We start from the raw sequence: 22,776 nt of genomic DNA, 5'->3' as shown, positions 1-22,776 counted from the left end.
TACCATTTTTTGAAATTTTACATGCTTTTATAATTGTGTTCGTAAAAGTTTCATATCAGCTGTTGAACTTTTACGTTCCAAACTTAAATTTAATCACTATAGTCAACTAACTTAAAAAATTTTAGTGGGTAAGAAATTAGACTTTATAGACTTAGACTAGTTTACTCTACCAAATAATACAGTACATCAAAGAATAGCCAATTGAAACTGTTTTATAATAATTAAAACTTTTGAAGTAGCCCAAAGCAAAAATATTGTAAAAGAAATACAACTAGTTGCATAGTAAAGAACTAAATAATCTGATATAACTTTACCACAAGCCAGATTTGCAGAATAATAATGGTTTACACTGATGAATGATGGAGACCAGATTTTCAAAGCAAGTTTCTTAATACCTAAACATTTCTTCAATATTGTAGAAGGTGGTTAGAATTAGAAATGAGGTAAAAAAAAAAACAACAACAAAAAAAACCAAACAAACAAAAAACAAGAAGAGAGAAAGAAGTGAGGGCACTGCAGACTTTTAGCAGACTTAAGATAGCCTCAGGAACTATTCTAAAGGTGGTCAAATTAACATAATGACTATATGACATATGATATATTAACATAATGACTATATGACATAAGATGTATATGACATTTTGAAATGCCTTATTGTTTAAGGATCTAAAGACTAGAAGCTGCCTCCTTTCTCTAGGAAAAATCAGATTTGATTATCTTAATGCCAATGAGATAGTAATTTCAGGACACCAAGATGCAGAGACCTGCCAAAGCATTTCTTTGGCCCTTTATTTTATAGCAAATCTAAGGTATAGCAATATGAACATATGTTATATAGTTTCCTAGTTCCCAGAGCACTTTCAACACTGTTACTTATGCAAGAATCAGACGCAGACATAGATATAAAGACATTTTTTTTTTTTAGAGCTGTAGTTTCTTTTCTATAGACATCCTGTGGATTGACTCATGGCAGAAGTATAAGATTCCACATGTTGGCTATGTGTTAGCAATTTTAAAATATATTTTAATTGATGTATATTAATGTACTAGTAGTCCTATGCATGAATTCATGCTCCAGTAGTTCTCTGTGGGGCCTGGCCACCCTGCGCCCACTGCCCAGAGGCTCTCCATGGCCCAGAGGCCCATCCATGGCCGGGTGCGGAACACTTACCTCGTTGCCGCGGCAACAAAGCAAGCATTTCGCCAGGCCGCTCAGGCTGCCTGCTCAGCGGCCACCTCCCACCTCCCCCCGGGACTGGGGGACTCATAGGGCTGAGAGGACTGGGTGCCGCCATCTTGTGGCTATGGGCGCCGCCATCTTTGTGACAGAGTGATGGTTAATTTGCATATTACCCTTTTATTATATAGTATTCACATGGAGGCAGCATTCATATAAAAACAGGCTGTTACTAAATTGTTTTCTTTCATTATATAAGCTGCAAATATTTTATTTTTAACTTACGCCTTTTGGCAAAAAAGCTATGATGATTTCAAGTGTGTTTTTTCCATCTAACCAATATGTATTAATTTGAATCATGAAATTTCCAATTTTGTAGGTCAAAAATGCTCAAACATATGCCATTTCTTATTGTTTGATTTAATATATTAAGAAAGGAACAACTAGGCACTAAAGAAAGAGACTCAGGAGACTCAAGGGGGCTCTGGAGTAGGGTTTTGTGAGAAAGAAAAAATAAATTCATGAGTTCAATCCAACTAAAAGTGCCTACCTCCTCCTTAACCCTTACTTTCAAAAATGCACTAAGCCCATTGTTTTCCCCTTGACCAAAATAAGGGTAGAGGAGGAAGTACGTCAGAATAAACAGACTGCAGATTTATGGCAAGGAAATCACATTTTCCCCTCCGTAAAAGATTTTCCCTCCTGGGAAATATTTTCTGCAGAGGCAATAACTACACTTTTATCTGAGTTGCCCAAGTAGGTTAGATGCTGGGGATACAACAATTAGCAAGCTGTGGCCTTTGCCCTCAAAAATCTTACTCTAAGCAAAACAGCTTGGATAAAGGGAAGCAGTTCAAGAAAGACGTGAAAAGCTGACTAAATGAGAATTCCATTACCTGGCACAGTGCCTAGAGCACAGCAGGCATGCATACCATGTCTACTGAGTGAATAAATGCTATATTGGTCTATAAATATAGTGTGTGATCACAGTGGAGGAAGTAATTAATTTTTTCTTGAGGGGTGGTCTGGGAGAGTTTAGTTTTTATATTTAATTACATATGGTGTCATGTCTACATAATTTATATTGTCTTTAATTTCCGTTTTAATATTTATTTTCTGTTTTTTCCTCAAAACATCACTTTGCTGAGGCAGCTGTTTTGTTCTCTCGCAGCGTTTAGCATAGTGCTGAGCAGATAGCAGGTCATCAGTAAATGCCTGCTGATGCTACCATTCCCTAGGACTGCTTCGGCTTCGGTGCAGCTGTCTCCTCTCCCGCCAAGCGGGCCTAACGTCCCTTTAGAGAAGCATGTGGCTCAAGAGCAAATAAGTCACAGCCACGTTCAGGAGTGAGAGTGATATTCAGTGGAGAAGGCCAAGTAAGAGGGCCTCTACTCCTCGCTGCAGCCTATGTCCCTGTAGACAGCAGGGATATTCAGAATGTATGGAAAATAATACAATAATCTATAATAATAAAAGCATAATATGCTAATTATACCGGATGTCCTTCCGGACAACTGTCTGGACAAAGCCGAGGCTGCGAGGGAAGCCCAGGTCCCGGGTACCAGAGGAAAGCCAGTGCCAGCTGCTGGGGGAAGGAAGGCCTACCCTTGCATGAATTTCGTGCATCGGGCCTCTAGTTAATAAATAATAATACAAGAATAAATTCTGTGTTTCATGTACTCACAAACGTAAGTCTACTTTTGCCCCATGCTGTGTGTATGTAGGGAGGAAGGCCAAGTAGAGTACAGGTTGGGGGCAAGCCTTCAAGGTGGAAAGCTCAATTGCTTGGTCCTCCATACACCAGCTGTGTGAGCTTAGGGAAGTGACTTAACCTCTCTGATCTATAATTAATTTATTTGATAAGGATAATAGTACTTGCCTTGTACAGTTATTTGAAGATTAAGTACGAGGTTTATAAAATGCATAGCACAGTCCTAGGTACACAGTTATAAAAATGTCAGCCAGAAGTAATCATGTGTGAAGTAAGATTATACAGTTAGATCTAGCAGACTCTTTCTTACTCTCTGTAATGCCCACATTTCACATATTCTAAAAATTCATATTGTATTTTACAATGTTTTCCAAGAAGGTCATGCATGCTATTTGTGACTGAATGTAAGCAATGCCTCTCCCATCCTGTAAGTATTTTGTTTGGCCCCAGGAGGACTAAGAACTACCTACTTTATTAACATAGACTAAACATATATTGTCTATTCAGTCTTTAAGTGATTGCTTCCCAATCTTTGCCAAACGTTGCACTCGGAGGGAAGTCTCAAAAATTCCGAGGTCTGGCTGCCACCTTTAGACATGGAGATTATTTAAAAGCTCCCTGAGAGACCCTAATGGATAGCCAAGTTTAGGAACCATTTACATAAAAAATTGAGACAGAGACACATTAAAAGGGCCCAGTGATCATAACTTCTATAAGAAAAAAAATTGGCTAACAAATGTCAGTTGATTCCAGTTTTTTTTTTTTTAATTTTAACAGAAACCATATGTTTACAATTCGTTTGAAGATAATACAGATATTTCTGTCCTTCTAAGGATAGCTTCTAAAATGTATAAAAACTCACTACTTCCCTGGCAGGTGGGGCTCAGTTGGTTGGTATCATCCCATGCACAAAGGGTTGCAAGTTCAATTCCTGGTCAGGGCACTTGCAGGCTTGATCCCCAGGGGGAGGCATGCAGGAGGCAGCAGATCGATGTTCTGCTATCACATTGATATTTCTCTGTCTCTCTCTCCCTTCCTCCCTCTCTCTAAAAATCAATAATAACATTAAAAACAACAACAAAAAAAAAACTCACTACTGGCAGCATACAGAAGTTATTCTGAGGATGGGCAAAATTTCTCATCAAGACTAATGACTTCAAGATTGATTTTAAAAAATCTTGAGAAATGGTAAAGTGAATTTTCCTCCACAATTTCAAATAGGGCCTAAAGATTTCATATTACCTTGGTAGTTTGCCTAAACATTAAGACATTAAGGCAAACAATGTACATCACCTTCTATTTGTTGTAACTTTTTTCTTCTTCTTTTAAAAATAAAAGCTGTCTTCCATATACAAAATGAGTTACTATTCATTTAGCACTTATCATATGCCAGGGTATCTTAAAATCTCACATCAAAATTGCCGCAGTCCTGCAAAGTGGGAATTGGGATTTCCATCCTATATAATAAAAGGGTAATAGGCAAATTGACCCTAACAGCAGAACGACCAGAATGACCACTCGACCAGTCACTATGAGGCGCACTGACCACCTCTCAGTCCCTTTCCCCGGCGGGCAGGCTCCCATCACCTGAAGGCGAACGGGGAACCAGGGGTGGGTGGCGGGGGTTGGGGTCAGCACCAGGCCAAGGCCTCCGCCCCACCCGTCACCCCACACACAGAGGGCGACCCATGGTGGGGGCGGGGCCAGTGAGCGGCAGGAACAGCCAACTTCTTGGCTCCCTCCCCCCCCCCACCACCACTGTCAGGCTCCAATGGCCTGATGGCAAACGTGCGTGGAACTGGGAGTGGGTGGCGGCGGGGGGTGGAGCAGGCTGCCGGCAGCTGGGGAAGATGGCCCTGATCGCCTAGGGACCGTACCCACGCACGAATTTCATGTGCCGGGCCTCTAGTTTTAGAGGTAAAAAGCCTTGTAGTAAATTGCTTGAGGCCACACACCAGGAAGCAGTTCAGCGAAAATCTAGACCCTTTGTGTTGTGTTAAGAGAGCCTGTGCCTTTTCAGCACAGTGTACAAGCAGCACATTCAGACCACCCTCAGATCCCGAGTCCCTCCTTTATATTTGCAGTTGAACAGGTTCAATTCTATGAAAGGCACTGTGAGAGGATCTCTCTCTGTGGGGGAAGCCAGGCAAAGTCCAGGAGAATTTCCTCGGCGACGCTCAGGTGACCTGGAACTGCAGCTGACCTCCTGGATGGTCTTGAGTCTCACCCTAACCCTGCCCTCATGAAAAATTCACAGAAAATAACTTTATGAAAGTCTTCTTGTTCTTGCAGTCCTTTCAATGGGGAAAATGGCGAAGATGTTCAGTTTCATCCTCGTCACCACTGCTCTGGTAACGGGCAAGGCAAGCTGGGTAAGCTCGTAAAAAGACTCTTGTTGTGTGTGTAATGTCTGCTTTGACCTGCATGTTATTTTATTTTGCAGAAAATCTATAGTAAGTTGTGACACTGAAGAACTTAACTAAGGGGTGGAAACGAAGGTTTGTGGCAGCACCTGCCACATAGTAGGTACTTACCACGTGCTTTAAAAAGTTTTTGAAGTAAAAAATCAGTATTGACAACAAATCAGTAAATTCTTTTTTAATTTACTGGGGTTATTTGGGTGATTACCTAACATTAGGAATTTAAAACTGTCCATTAAAATGGACCCTGAGCTTCCGGCTATTGAACACGATTAGTATAAGTTAGACCGATTGTTTGAAAGTAATTACAATGAACTCATGCCTTCCTCCATTCATGAGTAAAAAGGTAAAAATTCTCATTTACTCACAGTCCTGGGAGAAAGAAAACTCCTAGGTTTTAAATAAGCTTACTAACACTGTATGTCCAGTCTCATGAACATTGAACAGATTGCACATACTTGCCCTGTAATCCCTTCAGTTATTTTTAAGTTGCATAGTCCACTGCATTTAACAAGATCACAACCAATTTTCCACTATTAGAAAGCAACACGGGATTCCAGACACCATCAAAAGTCTTTGCTGTTCATTTTTTTAGACAGGTGGGACCCAGGGGGCTAAGAGGATAAATCAAAGAGGGTAAATCAAGAACAAGTAAGAAATAGTCCTAGAGAAATAGCTGGGAGAGTCAATGACTTGGACCAGGAAATTGGAGGGGGTGGGGGGTCTCTCCCTCCCCTTCTCCATTCTCTTGTGATGTGTCTTTCAGTTGTGAGGCTACACTTCTGTATTTACATCGTAATCCTACATTGGAAAGCGGTGTACCTCCTTCCTTTGTCCCGAAGACGCTACCTAATTGTGCTGTTCTCACTGCCCAGCAGAGGGCCTGGAACGCAGTAGGGCCTTGAATTTACGGAATGAATACAAGGTAGCCCATAAAGACAGGGACAGGAAGTGATGCAAATATAAATTGGGAAATATATCGTACTACAACCAAATGCCTGCTTTAGAAATTAATGCATATAAAACTAGTGTGAAGCACTTACACATTAAAATTGATAATTTCTCATAAGTAAACATTGGCATGTACCACAGGAGATCATGACATTGGCTGCAAATAGAGAATTCAAGGTAAAAATGGCAAAAATTTGTCTTTTGTCCTTTTTTTTTCACTCCCCCTTAGTACGGCTCCCGCATTGAGCACTCATGAGCTTTATTGCAGCTTCCTGGCCTCAGTCCCTCTTCCCAGGAGACCCAGCTCTGCAAGCCTCCTTCCCCATTCACCCACCACATTTGCTTTCTCTTTGGAGGGTTTGCTCAGTCGAATGCCACTTTAGAAAGAAGCTAATAAACTCTCTCACAGGCAATATTCTTGGGTTACTTGGCTTTTTAGAGTAGATAAATGACTTAACTGGAAGGCTCAGGCTCCTGCCATCCCTTTTTAAAGTGATTGAGGAAAAAACGATAAGTAAGCAAAAAGTTAAAGTGAACCCAGTAGAATTTTCAGCAAAAGGTAAATGGGTGAGATGTTCAAGGATATGAGAGTCTAAATTAAGCATTTTTAACAAAGGTGACCATATGTCTAAGGTCATAAGCATTCAATTATAATTTTAAAACATATTAAACATTTTGGGCGGATCACGAGCATTCTCATGTCTTCATATTACCCAGTGTTTTACATAAATGTTAAAGGCACGCCTTAAAATTAAATACCCATTGCATTTTGCAGTTATTTATTACATGTTCTTACAAGCTAATATCTTTTTAAAGTATGAATCTTCGTACAACGTTTTTTGTACTCATTCAATAGAAACTTATCTGGCCACTGGGTAAAGCTGGCAATAAAACTACTGGTGCACAGCGTGTTAATATCAAAAGGTCATTCAAAAGCCTAGTTAATTTCACTGGTTAAGAGGCACTTAGTGTCATGTAGAGATTGAGAATAGAAACCTTGAGCTGGATTTAAATCTTGACTTCTCTTGCCCACTGGGAATTCCTGAGCAAGTTTCCTCATCAGGATCGAACCCATTCCCACATCATGGAATAGTTATGAGGGTCAAATGAGACAGTGACTCTAAAATTCTTAGCGTAATCATCAGATTATTTTATAACATTTTTTAGTTCAAGCACATTAGCATAAACCATGACTTCTTATCCTTCCAATAACTAATAGTATTGGAAGTTTTAACGACTTCCTGGTTGGAATAATATTCTGAAATGGGGATTTCAGAATATTATTGAATTGTTAATTTATCCAACTTACCAGGAGCATTTATTTCCCATGAGAACAACATGCACGCTATTTTGCAGGCTCTAGAGAGCTGTCTCCAGGAGCAGGCGCGTCTCAGAGCCCAGGTGCACCTGCTTGAGACCCGGGTCAAACAACAACAGGTCAAGATTGCTCAGCTTTTGCACGAGAAGGAAATCCAGTTCCTGGATAAAGGAGAGGAGAGCAGTGTCATTGACCTTGGAGGCAAGAGGCAATATGCAGGTCAGAATCCATTTTTCTTTAGTGTTTCAATAACTTATATAAACCCACGTGCAATGATGATGCTAATCATTTGATCACTTCAGGTTTTGCTAAAGAGCTTTTTTTTAATTCCAGTAACCAGCAACATAAAGCATTATACCAAATTTAAATGTCTTCCACCAGATTTTATCCTATTTTCTCTGTTATCTCTGCAGAGGACATTTAATATCAATGCTCAATGTCTGAGGGTTTCTATTGTTTAATAAAAGATCAAGACAACAGATTGTTTAAATATCAGTTTGCAAATGGCAGATTATATTTGCAAAATCTTACAGTTGAGCTTTGTGGGGTTTTTAAAAAATATATTTTTGTTGATTTTACAGAGAGGAAGGGAGAGAGTTACAAACATCAATCAGCTGCCTCCTGCTTGCCCCCTACTGGGGATCTAGCCCGCAAGGTGCATGCCCTTGACTGGAATTGAACCTGGGACTCCAGTCTGTGGGCCGACACTCTATCCACTGAGCAAAACCGGTTAGGGCGAGCTTTGTTTTTATTTGTGTATTTTTTCTTGGTACATTAACACAGTTTTTCCCTCTGAAACTCTGATGTGCCTTAGGAAATAAGTAATGTAATAGAATAAAAGTTTAGAAAAGGAAAAGGAATGAAAATAATTTAGGAAAATAAAAGAGTTGTTTTATGTGTATATTCTATAGTTTGGTGACTTCCCTTTTCATGAGGCCAGTATTCCCCCCTAGAAACATAACACTGAACATATCACTGTTACCTGCAGAAAACTGCTCACCTGATTTCCTCCAGGCGTCTTTTAAAGTACACAAGCAATAGTTGTAAGATCTCACTGGGCCATTTGGGTCGATCATTGTGGAGGACAGAAATGATTCACAGAGAAGGGGATCACCAGAATGGTCAGAAGGCCATTTGATTGATGACCCTGCCCTCATGGGCTGAATTCTGTCCCCTACCTCCCAATCTTCACATTGAAGCCCTAACCCCCAGCACGGTGAATGTGACTATATTTGGAGTCAGGGCCTTTAAAGAGGTGATGAAGTTAAAATGAGGCCATTAGGATGGGCCCTAATTCAATCTGACTGGTGTCCTTATAAGAAGAGCAAAGCTGGACACACAGGGAGAGACCAAGGATATGGGTGCACAGGAGAAAGACCACGTAAAGACAGAACAAGAAAGCAGACATCTGTTAGCCAAGGAGAGAGGGTTCAGAAGAAACCAAACATACAGACACCTTAACCTTGAACTTCCATGCTCCCCTACTGTGGGCAAATAATATTTTATTAAGGCAAGTTAACATGCCTTGCATTGCCTTAGATATCAGCTTCTGGCCCAGAAAGGTAACACTCTTATAAAGAAAGGTAACTAGAAGTGCCTTGAGTCAGAGCTCCCAAGGACTGTGAAACCAGACAGGCAACCCATAAAATTAGCATGTTTTGGTGAAGCTGACTCTAATGAGGAAAGCCTAGAAGGATCTTTGTTGCCAGAGCATCTTCCTAAAGGACCAGCCTGGATCTGCCCTCCCTGGATGTCCCTGCTCTTAGTCACCCAAACACATATTAACCGTCTATTTTGAAACGAGGGTTGTCCTGCCTATTGTTTGAAGAATGGATTGCAGCCCTGCTAGCAGTATGTCCTCCGGCCAGTTATTTAACTCCTCCATGCCTCAATTTTCTCAGCTGTAAAATGAGGATAGTAACAGCTGCTAGTTTATAGGATTATTGTGAGAGTTAAATGAATGAAAGCATTTAGAATTGTGCCTGCCACACAGTAAGTGCTCACGGTATAGCTATCATTTTTAAAAACATTTCAAAGGTAAATTTGAGTTACACAAGAAACTGTGTATAAAACTGGAAGGGGTCCCGACAAAAATGAGCAGATTTATGTATCGTATCTATTTCTCTCCTGATCTAATTTCCTAGGGGAGGATGGATGTGAAGTCTTTGCCATTAAAATTATTATTTTCTTTTTTAAAAAAAATATATTTTTATTGATTTCAGAGAGGACAGGAGAGGGAGAGAGAGAAGAAACATTAATGATGAGAGAGAATCATGGATCGGCTGCCTCCTGCACGCCCCTCACTGGGGATTGAGCCTGCAACCCAGGCATGTGCCCTTGACTGGAATCTAACCCAGGACCCTTCAGTCCGAAGAACCAAACCAGCGAGGGCTCTTGTGTTCCCTTCTTATGTCACCTGGCTGAGAATGGCAATGGGAGAGCCAGTTCTGGCATTTCCCAACTTGCTCCGTGGAGGGCCGGCTGACCTTTTTTTAAATCCACACCAGAGGATATTTTTTCCATTGTTTTCTAGAGTGGAAGGGAAGGAGGAGAAAGAAATGGAAGGGAGGGAAGAGGGAGAGAGAGAAAAAGAGAGACACATCTAGTGAGAGCATCAGTGAGTTGCCTCCCACATGCGCCCCCACCAGGGCTGGGAAACCTGCAACTGAAGTACATGCCCTTGACTGGGAACCGGGAATCAAACCCGAGACCCTTCCATCAACAGGCCAGTACTCTAACCAGTGAGGCAAACCGGCCAGGGCGTGCTGGCCTTTTTTAATGCCTTTAGTTCTCGGCTTTAAGCTCAGCCTCCATTCAGGGACAAGAGGAAAAGCCCATTTGGCAGGTTGTCATGTCCCTTTATGAAAAGCTTTAAACATTCAGACTTCCAACATGGACTGTTTTCTGCGTGGTCAAAGAAAGTATTCACCTCGCCCAGTTTAATGCCGTGTTTGTCAAATGGGGCAGGAGGCCTTGGCTTCACTCTAATATTATGTAAGTATCCAAAAACCTTTTTTTTTAAAGTCCCATGAACACAGAGCTCTTTAACCCTGTCCTCCTGCCTATTCTCCAGGGGGGGTTGAGGGACTCAAAACATTTTGAAAATTGTAGTTTTAGTTAATATTGAAAACCCTACCCTGTTAGTGGAAGTCACATTTCCCCATGGCAGGCGCCTACCTTATTTGATATAATTAATTTTGCTACAGACGCTTACTCCATTTATATGTTAGGTGTTGTTCTGTGTTGTTTTGCCCCCTGCTTGAAAGCTTTCCTCTGGATCTTAAGTTGTAGATAACATTTTCCTCTGGGAAGAAGAAATTTTTAAAAAAACACACAAACAAACTCACACTTGGCATAAAATAAAAACAAATAGGAAGTGTTGGCTGAAAACTCCATATTCACAAAGTTTTCCAGATGCAAACAGTATAGCTAATTATTTCCATATTTGCCTGGAAAATAGTCTCAACCTTATGAAACTTTACTATTCAGCATTTTGGTAGGAGGTTAAATGTAAGCAAAAAGCTTTCTTAACAAGGAAAGTTCAAATCTGCCTTCTTTAATGAAAAGTGGCCTACAAGATGTAAGCTTTTGAACAAACATGGAACTAATTTTAGGTAATCATTTCCCTATTGTTTTTACTCTTGTTTAATGGACAAAACAGGACATTTCTTTATAATTCAGCAGTATCAAGAACACTTGTGTTTCTGAATCTCAAAAATAAATATGTGAACAAAGCTTAGATCATTACAAAGATGATCATCTCACCAAAGCAATAGTGTGTGATTTGTTTCAACTTGGGGAGGGCTTTAGAAAGTGACCGAGTTTCTTTGTTTCCTTTCTCTCTTTTTTAAAAATATGTTTTATTGATTTTTTACAGAGAGGAAGGGAGAGGAATAGAGAGTTAGAAACATCGATGGGAGATAAACATCGATCAGCTGCCTCCTGCACATCTCCTACCGGGGATGTGCCCGCAACCAAGGTACATGCCCTTGATTGGAATCGAACCTGGGACCTTTCAGTCCGCAGGCCGACACTCTATCCACTGAGCCAAACCGGTTAGGGCTCCTTTCTCTTCTGATTCCTATTGCCTATTCAATCTATTTAAAATGGAGTATATGTTAGTAACAAAGCAGAGTTGTAGACAGTTTGGTGTCAAAACAATGAAAATGAAGAAAAAACTTAAAAGTATGCTGAAAGGATAGAATTATCCAATCAGGAAGATAAAACTTTTTTGAAAAGATAGGAAATTAACAAAATAGTAAGGGTAAAATTTGAAAGTTAGTGATGTCATATTATAGTCTTTATTCAAGAGTCTGTGAATGAGTGTTCCTGAAACAATCTCTGGATAGTGACCAATACCAGTACTTCACCTTAAAACATAGATTCCTGGGCATCTAAACCATAGCTTAGTTCGTATTTGTCATATTCTTTTTTTTAAATATATTTTTATTGATTTCAGAGAGGAAGTGAGAGGGAGAGAGAGATAGAAACATCAATGATGAGAGAGAATCATTGATTGGTTGCCTCCTGCACGCCCCCTACTGGGGATTGAGCCCGCAACCCAGGCATGTGCCCTGGACTGGAATCAAACTCAGGACCCTTCAGTCCGCAGGCCGACACTCTATCCACTGAGCCAAACCAGCTAGGGCTCGCCATATTCTTTAAGTCTGCACAGATCAGCCTAAATGAGACCCAATGATATTAACTTGTCTCACCCTCAAGTGGTTTAAGAAACAGGAATCACTTTATAGTGACAAACTGGTAGCTATATTTGCTCCAATGGTCAAAGAAATACCCTGGCTAAAAAAAGAATGCTGAGATAAGAATAGTAGAAACTTTCAGTTTTCAGCAAAAATATCTAAGAATATATGGACTATTAGAAATGTTATGGTTTAGTAAAACATCTAATGAGACTGGAAGGTTGTAAGAATATAACAAGAAGATTATGATTTTTATCCCCGCAAGTGTGGCTCAGCGGTTGAACATCAACCCAGGAATCAAGAGGTCGGCAGTTGCCCAGGTTTAGGGCTTGATCCCCAGTGGGGGGCGTGCAGGAGGCAACCCATCCATGATGTTCCTCTCTCATCAGTGTTTCTATCTTTCTGTCCCTTTCCCTTCCTCTCTCTCTAAAAATCAATAAAAACATATTTTTAAAAAAGATTACTATTTTGAGTTCATTTCCAGATTTTCTGAATGATTTGCAATGCTCTAAGTCAAGATAACCCATCTGACTTGTTTGGTGTTATAGTTCTACTTTTTATTTTAGCTTCAGAGGAGAGGTAAGTTCCACTATTCTGTCTGATAAATCTGTAAGTTCCACTTAAATAAATGTAATCAACTGAACACATATCATTTTAAAAATTGTGTTCCACAAAAATTAGAAATGAAAAAGCAGATTCGTATTTCACTCTTTTTTTTTATGATCATATCAGGGAGTGAGAGGATAATTAAATACTAGGAAGAGAAATGCTTTCCTAATGTACAAGGTGCCATTTTAAAAAGCTGATTGTCTATGTCATGTGTCTATCTGTCTCCATTAGTATTGAGTAATCTCATTCAGAGCCTTCCTTTATTAAAAAAAAAAAAAAAGACACAAAACAAATGTTACATTACCTTGTTTTGCAAACAGATTGTTCAGAAATTTTCAATGATGGTTCTAAGCTCAGTGGATTTTACAAAATCAAACCTCTCCAGAGCCCAGCAGAATTCTCCGTTTACTGTGACATGTCTGATGGAGGAGGATGGACTGTGATTCAGAGACGCTCTGATGGCAGTGAGAACTTTAACAGGTGTGCTAATTAGGACACAGGGGTTTATTGGCAGTAGCACATGTGAGATTTATAAGTGAGCCCTTTTCTCGTGTCCTAAACTCTACTAATTAGATAGACTCTCACTCTCTCTAAGTAAGAATACTGAAAGTGCATTAACAAATCAAGGAAATATTGGGTGTGAGAGCAGCAGCGAGGGGGTATGGACACCTTGGGTACTGCAAAGGTCTATTTGAATTTTGCTAAAATCAGCTTTCACTTTAAATTTTGTAGAGACTGGAATGACTACGAAAATGGCTTTGGAAATTTTGTCCAAAAAAATGGTGAATATTGGCTGGGTAATAAAAATCTTCACTTATTAACCACACAAGGTAAGATTTGCCTAATATCATATTCATTGGAAATACAATAAAAACAACACTAAAATGTCTTTCTCTAAATCATAGATAATAGAGCTAATTCGCAGATGGCAATGGTCTCTTTTGGGCAATAATTTTCTTTCTAAAATGTGGCCGTTTAAAACTAAGATATAGAGAAAAAGAAACTAGGCCAATGCTCTGTCCACTGAGCAAGACTGAATTTTTTTAAACCTCAGTAAGTCATTATCTAATACATTAAAAAAGAAACCACTACGATTTTCTGTTTGTTTGTTTGTTTGTTTTCTAGGAGACTACACTTTAAAAATCGACCTTGCAGATTTTGAAAGCAATAGCCGTTATGCCCAATACAAAAATTTCAAAGTTGGAGATGAAAAGGTACTAAAATGTTCAAATAACTAATACCACCAATTAATGCGTAAAACATACAAGATAAACCCCGAAGTCAGTGGAAACAAACATATACCAATAGAATTCTTTTGTTTGTTACATAAACCTACTTTTTTAATAGTCACAACTGACAGTAGAAATTGCCTCTGTTCCTTCAGGATTCCTATGAGTTGAATATCGGGGAATATTCTGGAACGGCAGGAGACTCGCTTGCAGTGAGATTTCATCCGGAGGTGCAATGGTGGGGTAGTCACCAAAGAATGAAATTCAGCACATGGGACAGAGATCATGACAACTACGAAGGCAACTGTGCGGAGGAAGATCAGTCGGGCTGGTGGTTTAACAGGTTTGACGTCTTATAAACATAGGTGTAATGGCGTTGATGGTATCTCACTGTTGGGCATTAATTATATCTGTATGAGGTCATGTTGGTCTTCTTTGTAATACTGGCATTAAGTAATCATCTTTATTAGAATTCTTCACCGATGAAGTATTTTTGAGGATTCGTTCATTGTGTATGTTAGCAAAGCAGGAAAAATATGTCTTAGTAATAAATCAAATTACTGTTTTTACAAAGATGTTTGTTCCCGACTGGTGTGGCTCAGTGGTTGAGCGTCGACCTATGAACCAAGAGATCATGGTCAAGGGCACATGCCCAGGTTGCTGGTTTGATCGCCAGTATGAGGCAAGCAGGAGGCAGCTGATCAATGATTCTCTCTCATCATTGATGTTTCTGTCTCCCTCTCCCTCTCCATTCCTCTCTGAAATCAATTAAAAAAATTGTTAGCAACCCGAATTATGGGTTTGTTATCATAAACAGCAGGCCACAAATTGAAGAAAGTAGGCATGAAGAAAAAGAAAGTATTTACATATAGGAAAAAAATTTTCAGGCCTTTTAGTAACCAAGTAGCTCTTCACTTTCCCCCTCATAGGAGGTGGCCATGTTATTGTTGTAAATTTCTCTGTGTAATAATACTCTTCAATTACTGTGACTTTCATTAAATCATGGAACCCAAGCTCCTCCCAATGCAGAGATTTCCTCTATCATATTCCTGAGACCTAATTCCACTCTCGGATGGAACACTGCAATGTTACTTAATCCGCAAGCTCGCTCCATTATTGATTGTATTAAGTTTTTGCTTTTATTAACCTGACATCTGCCTTCTTGTACGTTGCCAGTGTTTTCCTCAGTTAGCTACAAAGTAATTGTAATTCCTTTTCAACGTAAGTCTTCAGGCTCTGGCTCAGATGGCATGCACTGTATTCCTCCATATTCTCTCTTCTCTAGGCCAGATCTCCCCAATTCCTTTAACTCTTCTCCACCCAACATGGTTTCAAGACAGCTCCCTGTGTTATAATCACACTTTTAAAGCATTTAAGAATCATCTACTGTATAAAGTGGAGGTATGCCAGATATATGTTAATTTTCCCTAAAATCAGGAGAGTCCTCATTATGAACATCTGCTATTGTGAGGTTTTAGAATTGTATAGTCTTAGGGCAGTGGTCGGCAAACTCATTAGTCAACAGAGCCAAATATCAACAGTACAACGATTGAAATTTCTTTTGAGAGCCAAATTTTTTAAACTTAAACTTCTTCTAATGCCACTTCTTCAAAATAGACTCGCCCAGGCCGTGGTATTTAGCGGAAGAGCCACACTCAAGGGGCCAAAGAGCTGCATGTGGCTCGCGAGCCCCGGTTTGCCGACCACTGGTCTAGGGCCGTGGTCGGCAAACTGTGGCTCGCGAGCCACATGCGGCTCTTTGGTCCTTGAGTTGTGGCTCTTCCACAAAATACCACGGCCTGGGAGAGTCCATTTTGAAGAAGTGGTATTAGAAGAAGTTTAAGTTTAAAAAATTTGGCTCTCAAAAGAAATTTCAATCGTTGTACTGTTGATATTTGGCTCTGTTGACTAATGAGTTTGCCGACCACTGGTCTAGGGGATACAGCTAGTTGTAGGTAGGGTCAAGTTAAATCTAAGTAGTTGTAAAGCAGTATTTTCTCTGGATTTTGCTTTTCTAAAAGTTCGAATGTATTTACTTTTTGGTCATCTGTAAGGGAACTGAAGCACATACAGCAGTGAGAAGGGTCAGAGAGACAACGTTATCTTTCCTACTTAGAGACTCAAAGGCAATGACAGTCTTTTCCCTAGCAATTTTCTTGTTCTTTTTAGAAACCCTCTTTGGTCACCTTCTCTTTCTCCTCCTTTCCCCCTTCCCCCTGTCCTTGTAAGTTATGTAAAACTTACCTATAATTTACAAAGTTGCAAGCATCCCTTCATGTTTAGTTTTGAACAGAATTCTATATGCAGACATCGCAATTACATCGGTTAATATTAGCATAAGATCAAAACCATGTGCCTGCTCAGTTGTTCGGCTTGTATTGTGTCTGAATGATGCTGGCAGACGTGTGAGCCTGGGCAAATACATTGTCTACCGGACTTTAAAGATAGGGCTTCAGGGAGGACAAAGGCCATTCAGTGGCTGGCCACCCAAGGAACCTGCATCATCCTTGGAGTCAGAGGAGATGAGAAGGCTGTGCAGGTGGGAAATCAGAAAAGCTGGAGAAAAAGCCTGTTATTCCAGAAGTTTAGTGTTACTTCTACCATGCCTGCTACTACTGTAGTCTAACTTTACCAACCTCTTCCTCCTTATTATTTTTCTGTCACATAGATTTTCATTTATTTATATTTTAAAAAATATATATTTTTTATTGATTTCAGAGAGAGGAAGGGAGAGAGAGAGAGAGAGAGAGAGAAACATCAATGAGAGAGAAACATCATGGTTTGGCTGCCTCCTTCACGCCCCCTACTGGGGATTGAGCCAGAAACCAGGTCATGTGCCCTGACCGGAATGGAACCAGTGACCTCTTGGTTCCTTCGTGGACCCTCAGCCACTGAGGCACACTGGCCAGACTCCATGCAGTTTTAAAAACACAGTACACTATTGACACTTCAAATTTAGTATACTTTTCCGATTAGTTCCATCTATTTAGACTAGTATGACTTTCAGGGTGGTCAGCAGGAGTGAATTACCAAGTGGGCAAATGATCCAAGCCAACCACTTGGCATTTATGGGCAAATTATATGGTGTTTTTTGTTTTTTTTTTAATTCAGGAAAACCATATAATTTGGGTACTTTCCATAGATGTCAGAACTATTCTTTGTGAATGTTCTCTTTACATCCTATTGCCTGACATCTTTCATTGGTTATATCAATAAAGAAATACACAGCAGTTCATTTCATAACACTGCACATACTCTTAGTCCATGCCAGGGACAAAATCTATATATATAAAAGCCAAGTGACCGGAACAATGGAATGACCGGAATGACCGGTTGCTATGACATGGTGGTCAACTGGCCTGATCCGGCCCCAATCGGTCCCCCAAACCTCCATGGTCCCTCCCCCTGGCCGGTCCGGCCCCCTATTGGTCCTTTGGTCCCCCACCCCAATCAGAGTTGGGGCCAACTGCCCATGGGCTCCCCTTCTCCACCCCTGCCCGCCCGCCCGCCGGCCCAGCCCCCATTGGCCCTCATCAGGGCTGGCTGGCCAGACTCCACCCGTGCATGAATTCATGCACCAGGCCTCTAGTTTATAGATATTAAAGGAAGAAGGGAGACTTTTTAAAATGCATGATAACCTAACCACTTTATCCAGATTGGAGCAATATATTAGAGTGAAAAATTAACTCAGTAACTCAGACAAATGATTATTGGTTGTCGGCTGGGAAAACTTTAAACTGTGGGTTTAGTCTTTGTTTTCTTATCCTTGAGGTTGAAATATTGATATGCTAGCGATTTTTTAAAAGGGGAGGGAAAGAGTTGGAATTACGAAAGTGGCGTCTTGGCAGCAGATGGGTAAATGTGTCAGTGCAAATTATGGGGGGCGGGGAGCAGCGGTCGAGCGCTCCGCCCCACCTCGCTGCGTTACCCACTGCCAGTCTTGCCAAGGCCGAGGATCACAAAGCTCAGCCTTTGTTTGCTTGTTTTTCTTTTTTTGTTTAAAGGCTGTTAAGAACAGAAAAGCTTCTTTATCAATATGCTCACTCCAAGTGTCCTGGCTCGGATCCTCAGATTTGTTATGGTGCTAAAATCCACCAGTTTTTTAAAAAAATCCATCTGTTGTAGGAATATCTTGGCTTCTGAAAACTGATAAATATTTCCTTGTCTGAAATGGAAGAATTCATAAAGATGTTTTTGATCATTTGTTAGCAAAATACTACAAGGGTGTCGGGATATTTTTCTGGTCTGATTGTTCTGTGTTTATGTTTTCTCCCACTAGGTGTCACTCTGCAAACCTGAATGGTTTATACTACCTGGGCCCCTATAGCAATACAACTGACAATGGGGTTGTCTGGCACACCTGGCATGGATGGTGGTATTCTTTGAAATCCGTGGTTATGAAAATTAGGCCAAATGACTTTATTTCAAATATCGTTTAATCGTTCCCCCTGGGGTTTTACTTCTGCAAATCATGTTGGTTTAAAGTGATTTGAAAAATAACAATTTTGAACATATACATGTATGATGATGGTCATTGTTGTGTACTACTTTTCATTCTTACTTGTCTTTGTTAATTAATGTACAGAAATTGTATGTAATGTTCACCAAATAAATGTAGATTATGTTAACAATGATTGCATTCCTGTGTAAAGAGGGATATGATGATTTGAATACAAAATTAGAGTTGAATAAAAAATAAAGAGCACACCAAAAATAAAAAGCATAGAATATATGCCAACTTGAGAGATAACACAAGCCTAAGTACATACTAAATTAAGTATGAATGTAGTTGAATATACACATTAAAAAAATCCAGCAAATAATGGATTGCCAAATCAACTGCATGGACAACAAATATTATGAGTAGGGATTTGAACCCAGGTCTCTGATTACAAAGCTGGAAATCTTATAAACACAACCCAGGATCTTAATAACCAGAAAACATATCTTATACTTTTAGGATGTTTATGTAGGTTGTACTCTTCTTTCCGAAGCCTTGTTTATACCAATCCTGTGAAGTAATATTATCCCAATGAACAGAGCTGAGAATTTATGGATCTAAGGTTTTGTGACTGCTCAAAGTTACAAAGCTAGTAAGTAAGGGAACAAAGACTCACATCCAAGCCTTCTGAGGCTAAATGAAACATGTTGCCACCATGCTACAGGTTCTTCTGACTAGAATGTGGATGGGTGAGGTAGAGAGAGAACCTTTAAAGTGAGAGTGAAAGACTAAGGGTAAGATGTTCCCCCAAATATTCGAGTGCCGACAAGAATCAGACCCAGAGAATACAGTTAAAGTCCACATGAAGCTCAGGTGTTTTTAGTAAGATATGCACTAACCATCCTATATAATAAAAGGCTAATATGCAAATGGACCAAATGGCAGAATGACTGGTCACTATGACACACTGACCATCAGGGGGCAGATGCTCAATGCAAGAGCTGCCCCCTGGTGGTCAGTGCGCTCCCACAGGGGGAGTGCCGCTCAGCCAGAAGTGGGGTTCATGGCTGGTGAGTGCAGCAGTGGTGGCGGGAGCCTCTCCATGGGGAGTAGGCCTAAACCATCAGTTGGACATCCCCTGAGGGCTCCCAGACTGTGAGAGGGTGCGAGAGGGTGCAGGCTGGGCTGAGGGACTCCCCTCCCCCCCAGTGCAAGAATTTTGTGCACCAGGCCTCTAGTATAGTCATAAAAATATAATTTTAAAGGCAGATAAGAATGAAGGAAAAATATGTGCTTCAGACATGTATACTGGTAGCAGGGGCCTGCCCTGGTTTGGGGGAGAGGATCAGAAAAGCTTCCTGGGAGAACTAAACTTTTCAGCTGACATTGTTTTTGTTGTTAATCCTCACCAGAGGGTATTTTTTCCCATTGATGTTTTAGAGAGAATGGAAGGGAGGGGTAGAGACACAGAGAGAAACATCGATGTGAGAGAGACACACCACATGTGCCCTGACCAGGGCCGGGGATAGAGCCTGCAACGAGGCACATGTCCTTGACCAGAATCGAACCTGTGACCCTTCAGTCCGAAGGCCGACGCTAACCACTGAGAAAACCGAGGAGGGCTCAGCTGACACCTTTTAATTAGGTGAGTGTGGGAGATGGTTGCAGGCAGAAGGAAACCCTTGTGAAAAACACACAAAGTAGGAAAGTGCATGGAAACAAAAACGGTTGGAGGGGCAGTATCCCTTAGTGATCCTTACAGCCTCAAACCCAGGATTCTGCCACTTAATAGCTGTGTGACCCTGGGAGGCTACTTAACCTCTCTGAGCCTCAGCTATCTCATCTATAAGATGATTACAATAGTACCTGTCTCAGGTTGAGTGAGAATTACTCAAGTACTTAGGATAATGTCTTGCACAAAGTAAGCAATCAGTAAGAACTAGTTATGATTATCAGTGAAGTAGGCATGAAGGGACAATAATAATAGATGTCTCAAAATAATGGGTCACATAAAAATGTTAAGGTTAGTTTTACTTTGTTCTCTAACCAGTGTTTCCCAAAGTTGTGCTTCTCAACCTTTAATGTCATGCAAATCACCAGAGGCTCTTGTTAAAAGGTAGATTCTGGGGTGGGGCCTAGCATTCTGGGAGATTTTTTTATTTTTTAGGATTCTGTTTTTTTGTTTTGTTTTTTAACAAGTTTCCAGATGATAGCAGAAGTTGCTGCTCTAGGGATCACACTTTGAAAATCAAGGATGTAGGGAACTGTAGCCCTATGGCAGTGATGGCGAACCTAAGACACGCGTAGCCATTTCTGATGACACGCGGCTGCATGCTGAGGATGAAACATTTGCTGCTCCTGAGGATGAAACATTTGCGACTAGAGTCTTGGAGTTAGTTTTTTCCTCAAAGTGACACACTTACCGGAGTTATGCTCAGTTTTTTGGTGAAGTTTGACACACCAAGCTCAAAAGGTTGCCCATCACTGCCCTATGGGATAGTAATAGCTAACACAAGAATAAAAGGGCCCCTTGATACAAAAAAACAAAAAACAAACAAACAAATAAAAAAAAACAAACAAAACAATAACTAAAAGGGCCCCTTAATCAAATGAGTTTAGGAGATGATTCGTTAAACAAAATTCAACAGATTTCTTTTGAATATTTTCTTGGGTCCTTTAATATTCTAATGTGCATTCCCAAGTTCCAAGAGAGACAGATAGTATGCTGTATTTTTATATCTAGTTAGAAGTGTGTTCAGTCGGGAGGTATAAGTCACCTGATTTGGAAATGCAAACAAATGGGATTGTTTTTGTGTAATAAGAACCCTGGAGGCAGGAGGCGGCTGCCCAGGATCAGGGCTCTGCAGTGTGGAAGCGGATATCTCTGCAGTTCACTTCGCCCTTCCTTCAAAATCTCAAGGTGTCCACCGCAGTGCCTGCTTCCGGCCCATGGAAAAAGCAGGAAGGAGGGCAAAGGGTCGATGGACTTCAATTTCTGCCTTCTTGGCCAACATTGAGTCATGTGGTCACTCCATCTGGAAGGAAGATCAGGAGAGAATATTCCGTTTTACAGTCTCTAGAATGTGCAGTGAGAGAATCCTTCCCCAATGTTTCTGAACATTTATTTTCTAATGCAGTCTTGTGGGAATAGCGTTCTGCAGATCACACTTAAAGAATGGGGTACCAGTGACCATTTTAAACACAGCTATTATTTGCTCAAGTAGTAGCCTGAAGAACTCATACAATTAAAAGATCAAAAGAAAAGCTTTTAAAGGTATATTTAAAAAAAAAGTGATTCTACAGAAAAGTGGGGGGGGGCAGCTAAACCAGTATAGTGTTACTTAAAGCTCCGTATCAGAGTTTTTCAATTCGGCAGGAATGATACGAGAATGTAAATGCCATAAAAAGATGGACGAGGAAGAGTTCTAATGAAAGAACGTTGGATTTACCGTATTTTCCGGCGTATAAGACGACTGGGCGTATAAGATGACCCCCAACTTTTCCAGTCAAAATATAGAGTTTGGGATATACCCGCCCTATAAGATGACACCCGGCGTATCAGACAACCCCCGACTTTTGAGAAGGTTTTCATGGGTTAAAAAGTCGTCTTATAAGTCGGAAAATACGTAGTGATAATGTGATTTGTATCCTTAAGTCTGTTTCAATGGGCTAGTGCAGAGAATAACCGGAGGCCAGGAAATAAGGGCAGAGAGAGAATAGGGAGGTCACCTGAGACGTTTAGATGTAAAAGAGGGAAATCGGCTGCCTCACCTGAAGCCACAAATATCAGGAAGACCCCAGTCTGAAATAAGCGCCTCTGAAAGGTCATCCTTAGGGAGTTACTAGGCTTCATCACGTTTTAAAATGCAAATACGCTTTTCCTTTCTATCAGCTGATTGGACATCAGGGTCCACAAACCAGTGTGTTCTTTTCAGTGCTCAGTCTACTAGCATTAGCGACCCCGCCTCCCTGGGACAAGCCCCACCCACAGCACCTTCAGGAGCACAGTGTGAGGGGTGGGGGGATGGGAAGGGGGGGTGCTGGGGCAGGACAGAGCGGAGGGAGGGCCTGTCATCCTGTCCTCTGAGAAGGGACCTGGTGAGGTCTGTGCGTTTGTGGCAGTGGCTGGGAGGGGCGCTCCTGTCCTGCATGGGGTGCAGGTGAAGGGGTGTCCCAGAGCAGGCCACGGGGCCCTTCCTGTGGGGACAGCCCGCGGATGG

General features: G+C 40.9%; 1 protein-coding gene across 1 annotated transcript in view; it reads left to right on the top strand.

Annotated features, from left to right (window-relative positions):
- Nucleotides 1-18,640, top strand: part of FGL1 (fibrinogen like 1) — a 29,836-nt gene extending 11,196 nt beyond the window's left edge. Inside the window, exons 2-8 of the mRNA XM_054720325.1 lie at nt 5,181-5,260; nt 7,616-7,796; nt 13,207-13,366; nt 13,619-13,716; nt 14,012-14,100; nt 14,271-14,458; nt 18,395-18,640. Coding sequence (XP_054576300.1) covers nt 5,189-5,260; nt 7,616-7,796; nt 13,207-13,366; nt 13,619-13,716; nt 14,012-14,100; nt 14,271-14,458; nt 18,395-18,554 — 948 coding nt within the window. The 5' untranslated portion in view covers nt 5,181-5,188 and the 3' untranslated portion in view covers nt 18,555-18,640. The remainder of the gene's footprint in view (nt 1-5,180; nt 5,261-7,615; nt 7,797-13,206; nt 13,367-13,618; nt 13,717-14,011; nt 14,101-14,270; nt 14,459-18,394) is intronic.
- The last annotated feature ends 4,136 nt before the right edge of the window (nt 18,641-22,776 follow it).

The sequence above is a fragment of the Eptesicus fuscus genome, chromosome 8, assembly GCF_027574615.1.
Source record: "Eptesicus fuscus isolate TK198812 chromosome 8, DD_ASM_mEF_20220401, whole genome shotgun sequence".
NCBI classification, from domain to species: domain Eukaryota; kingdom Metazoa; phylum Chordata; class Mammalia; order Chiroptera; family Vespertilionidae; genus Eptesicus; species Eptesicus fuscus.
This window is presented reverse-complemented; position numbering and strand designations above follow the sequence as displayed.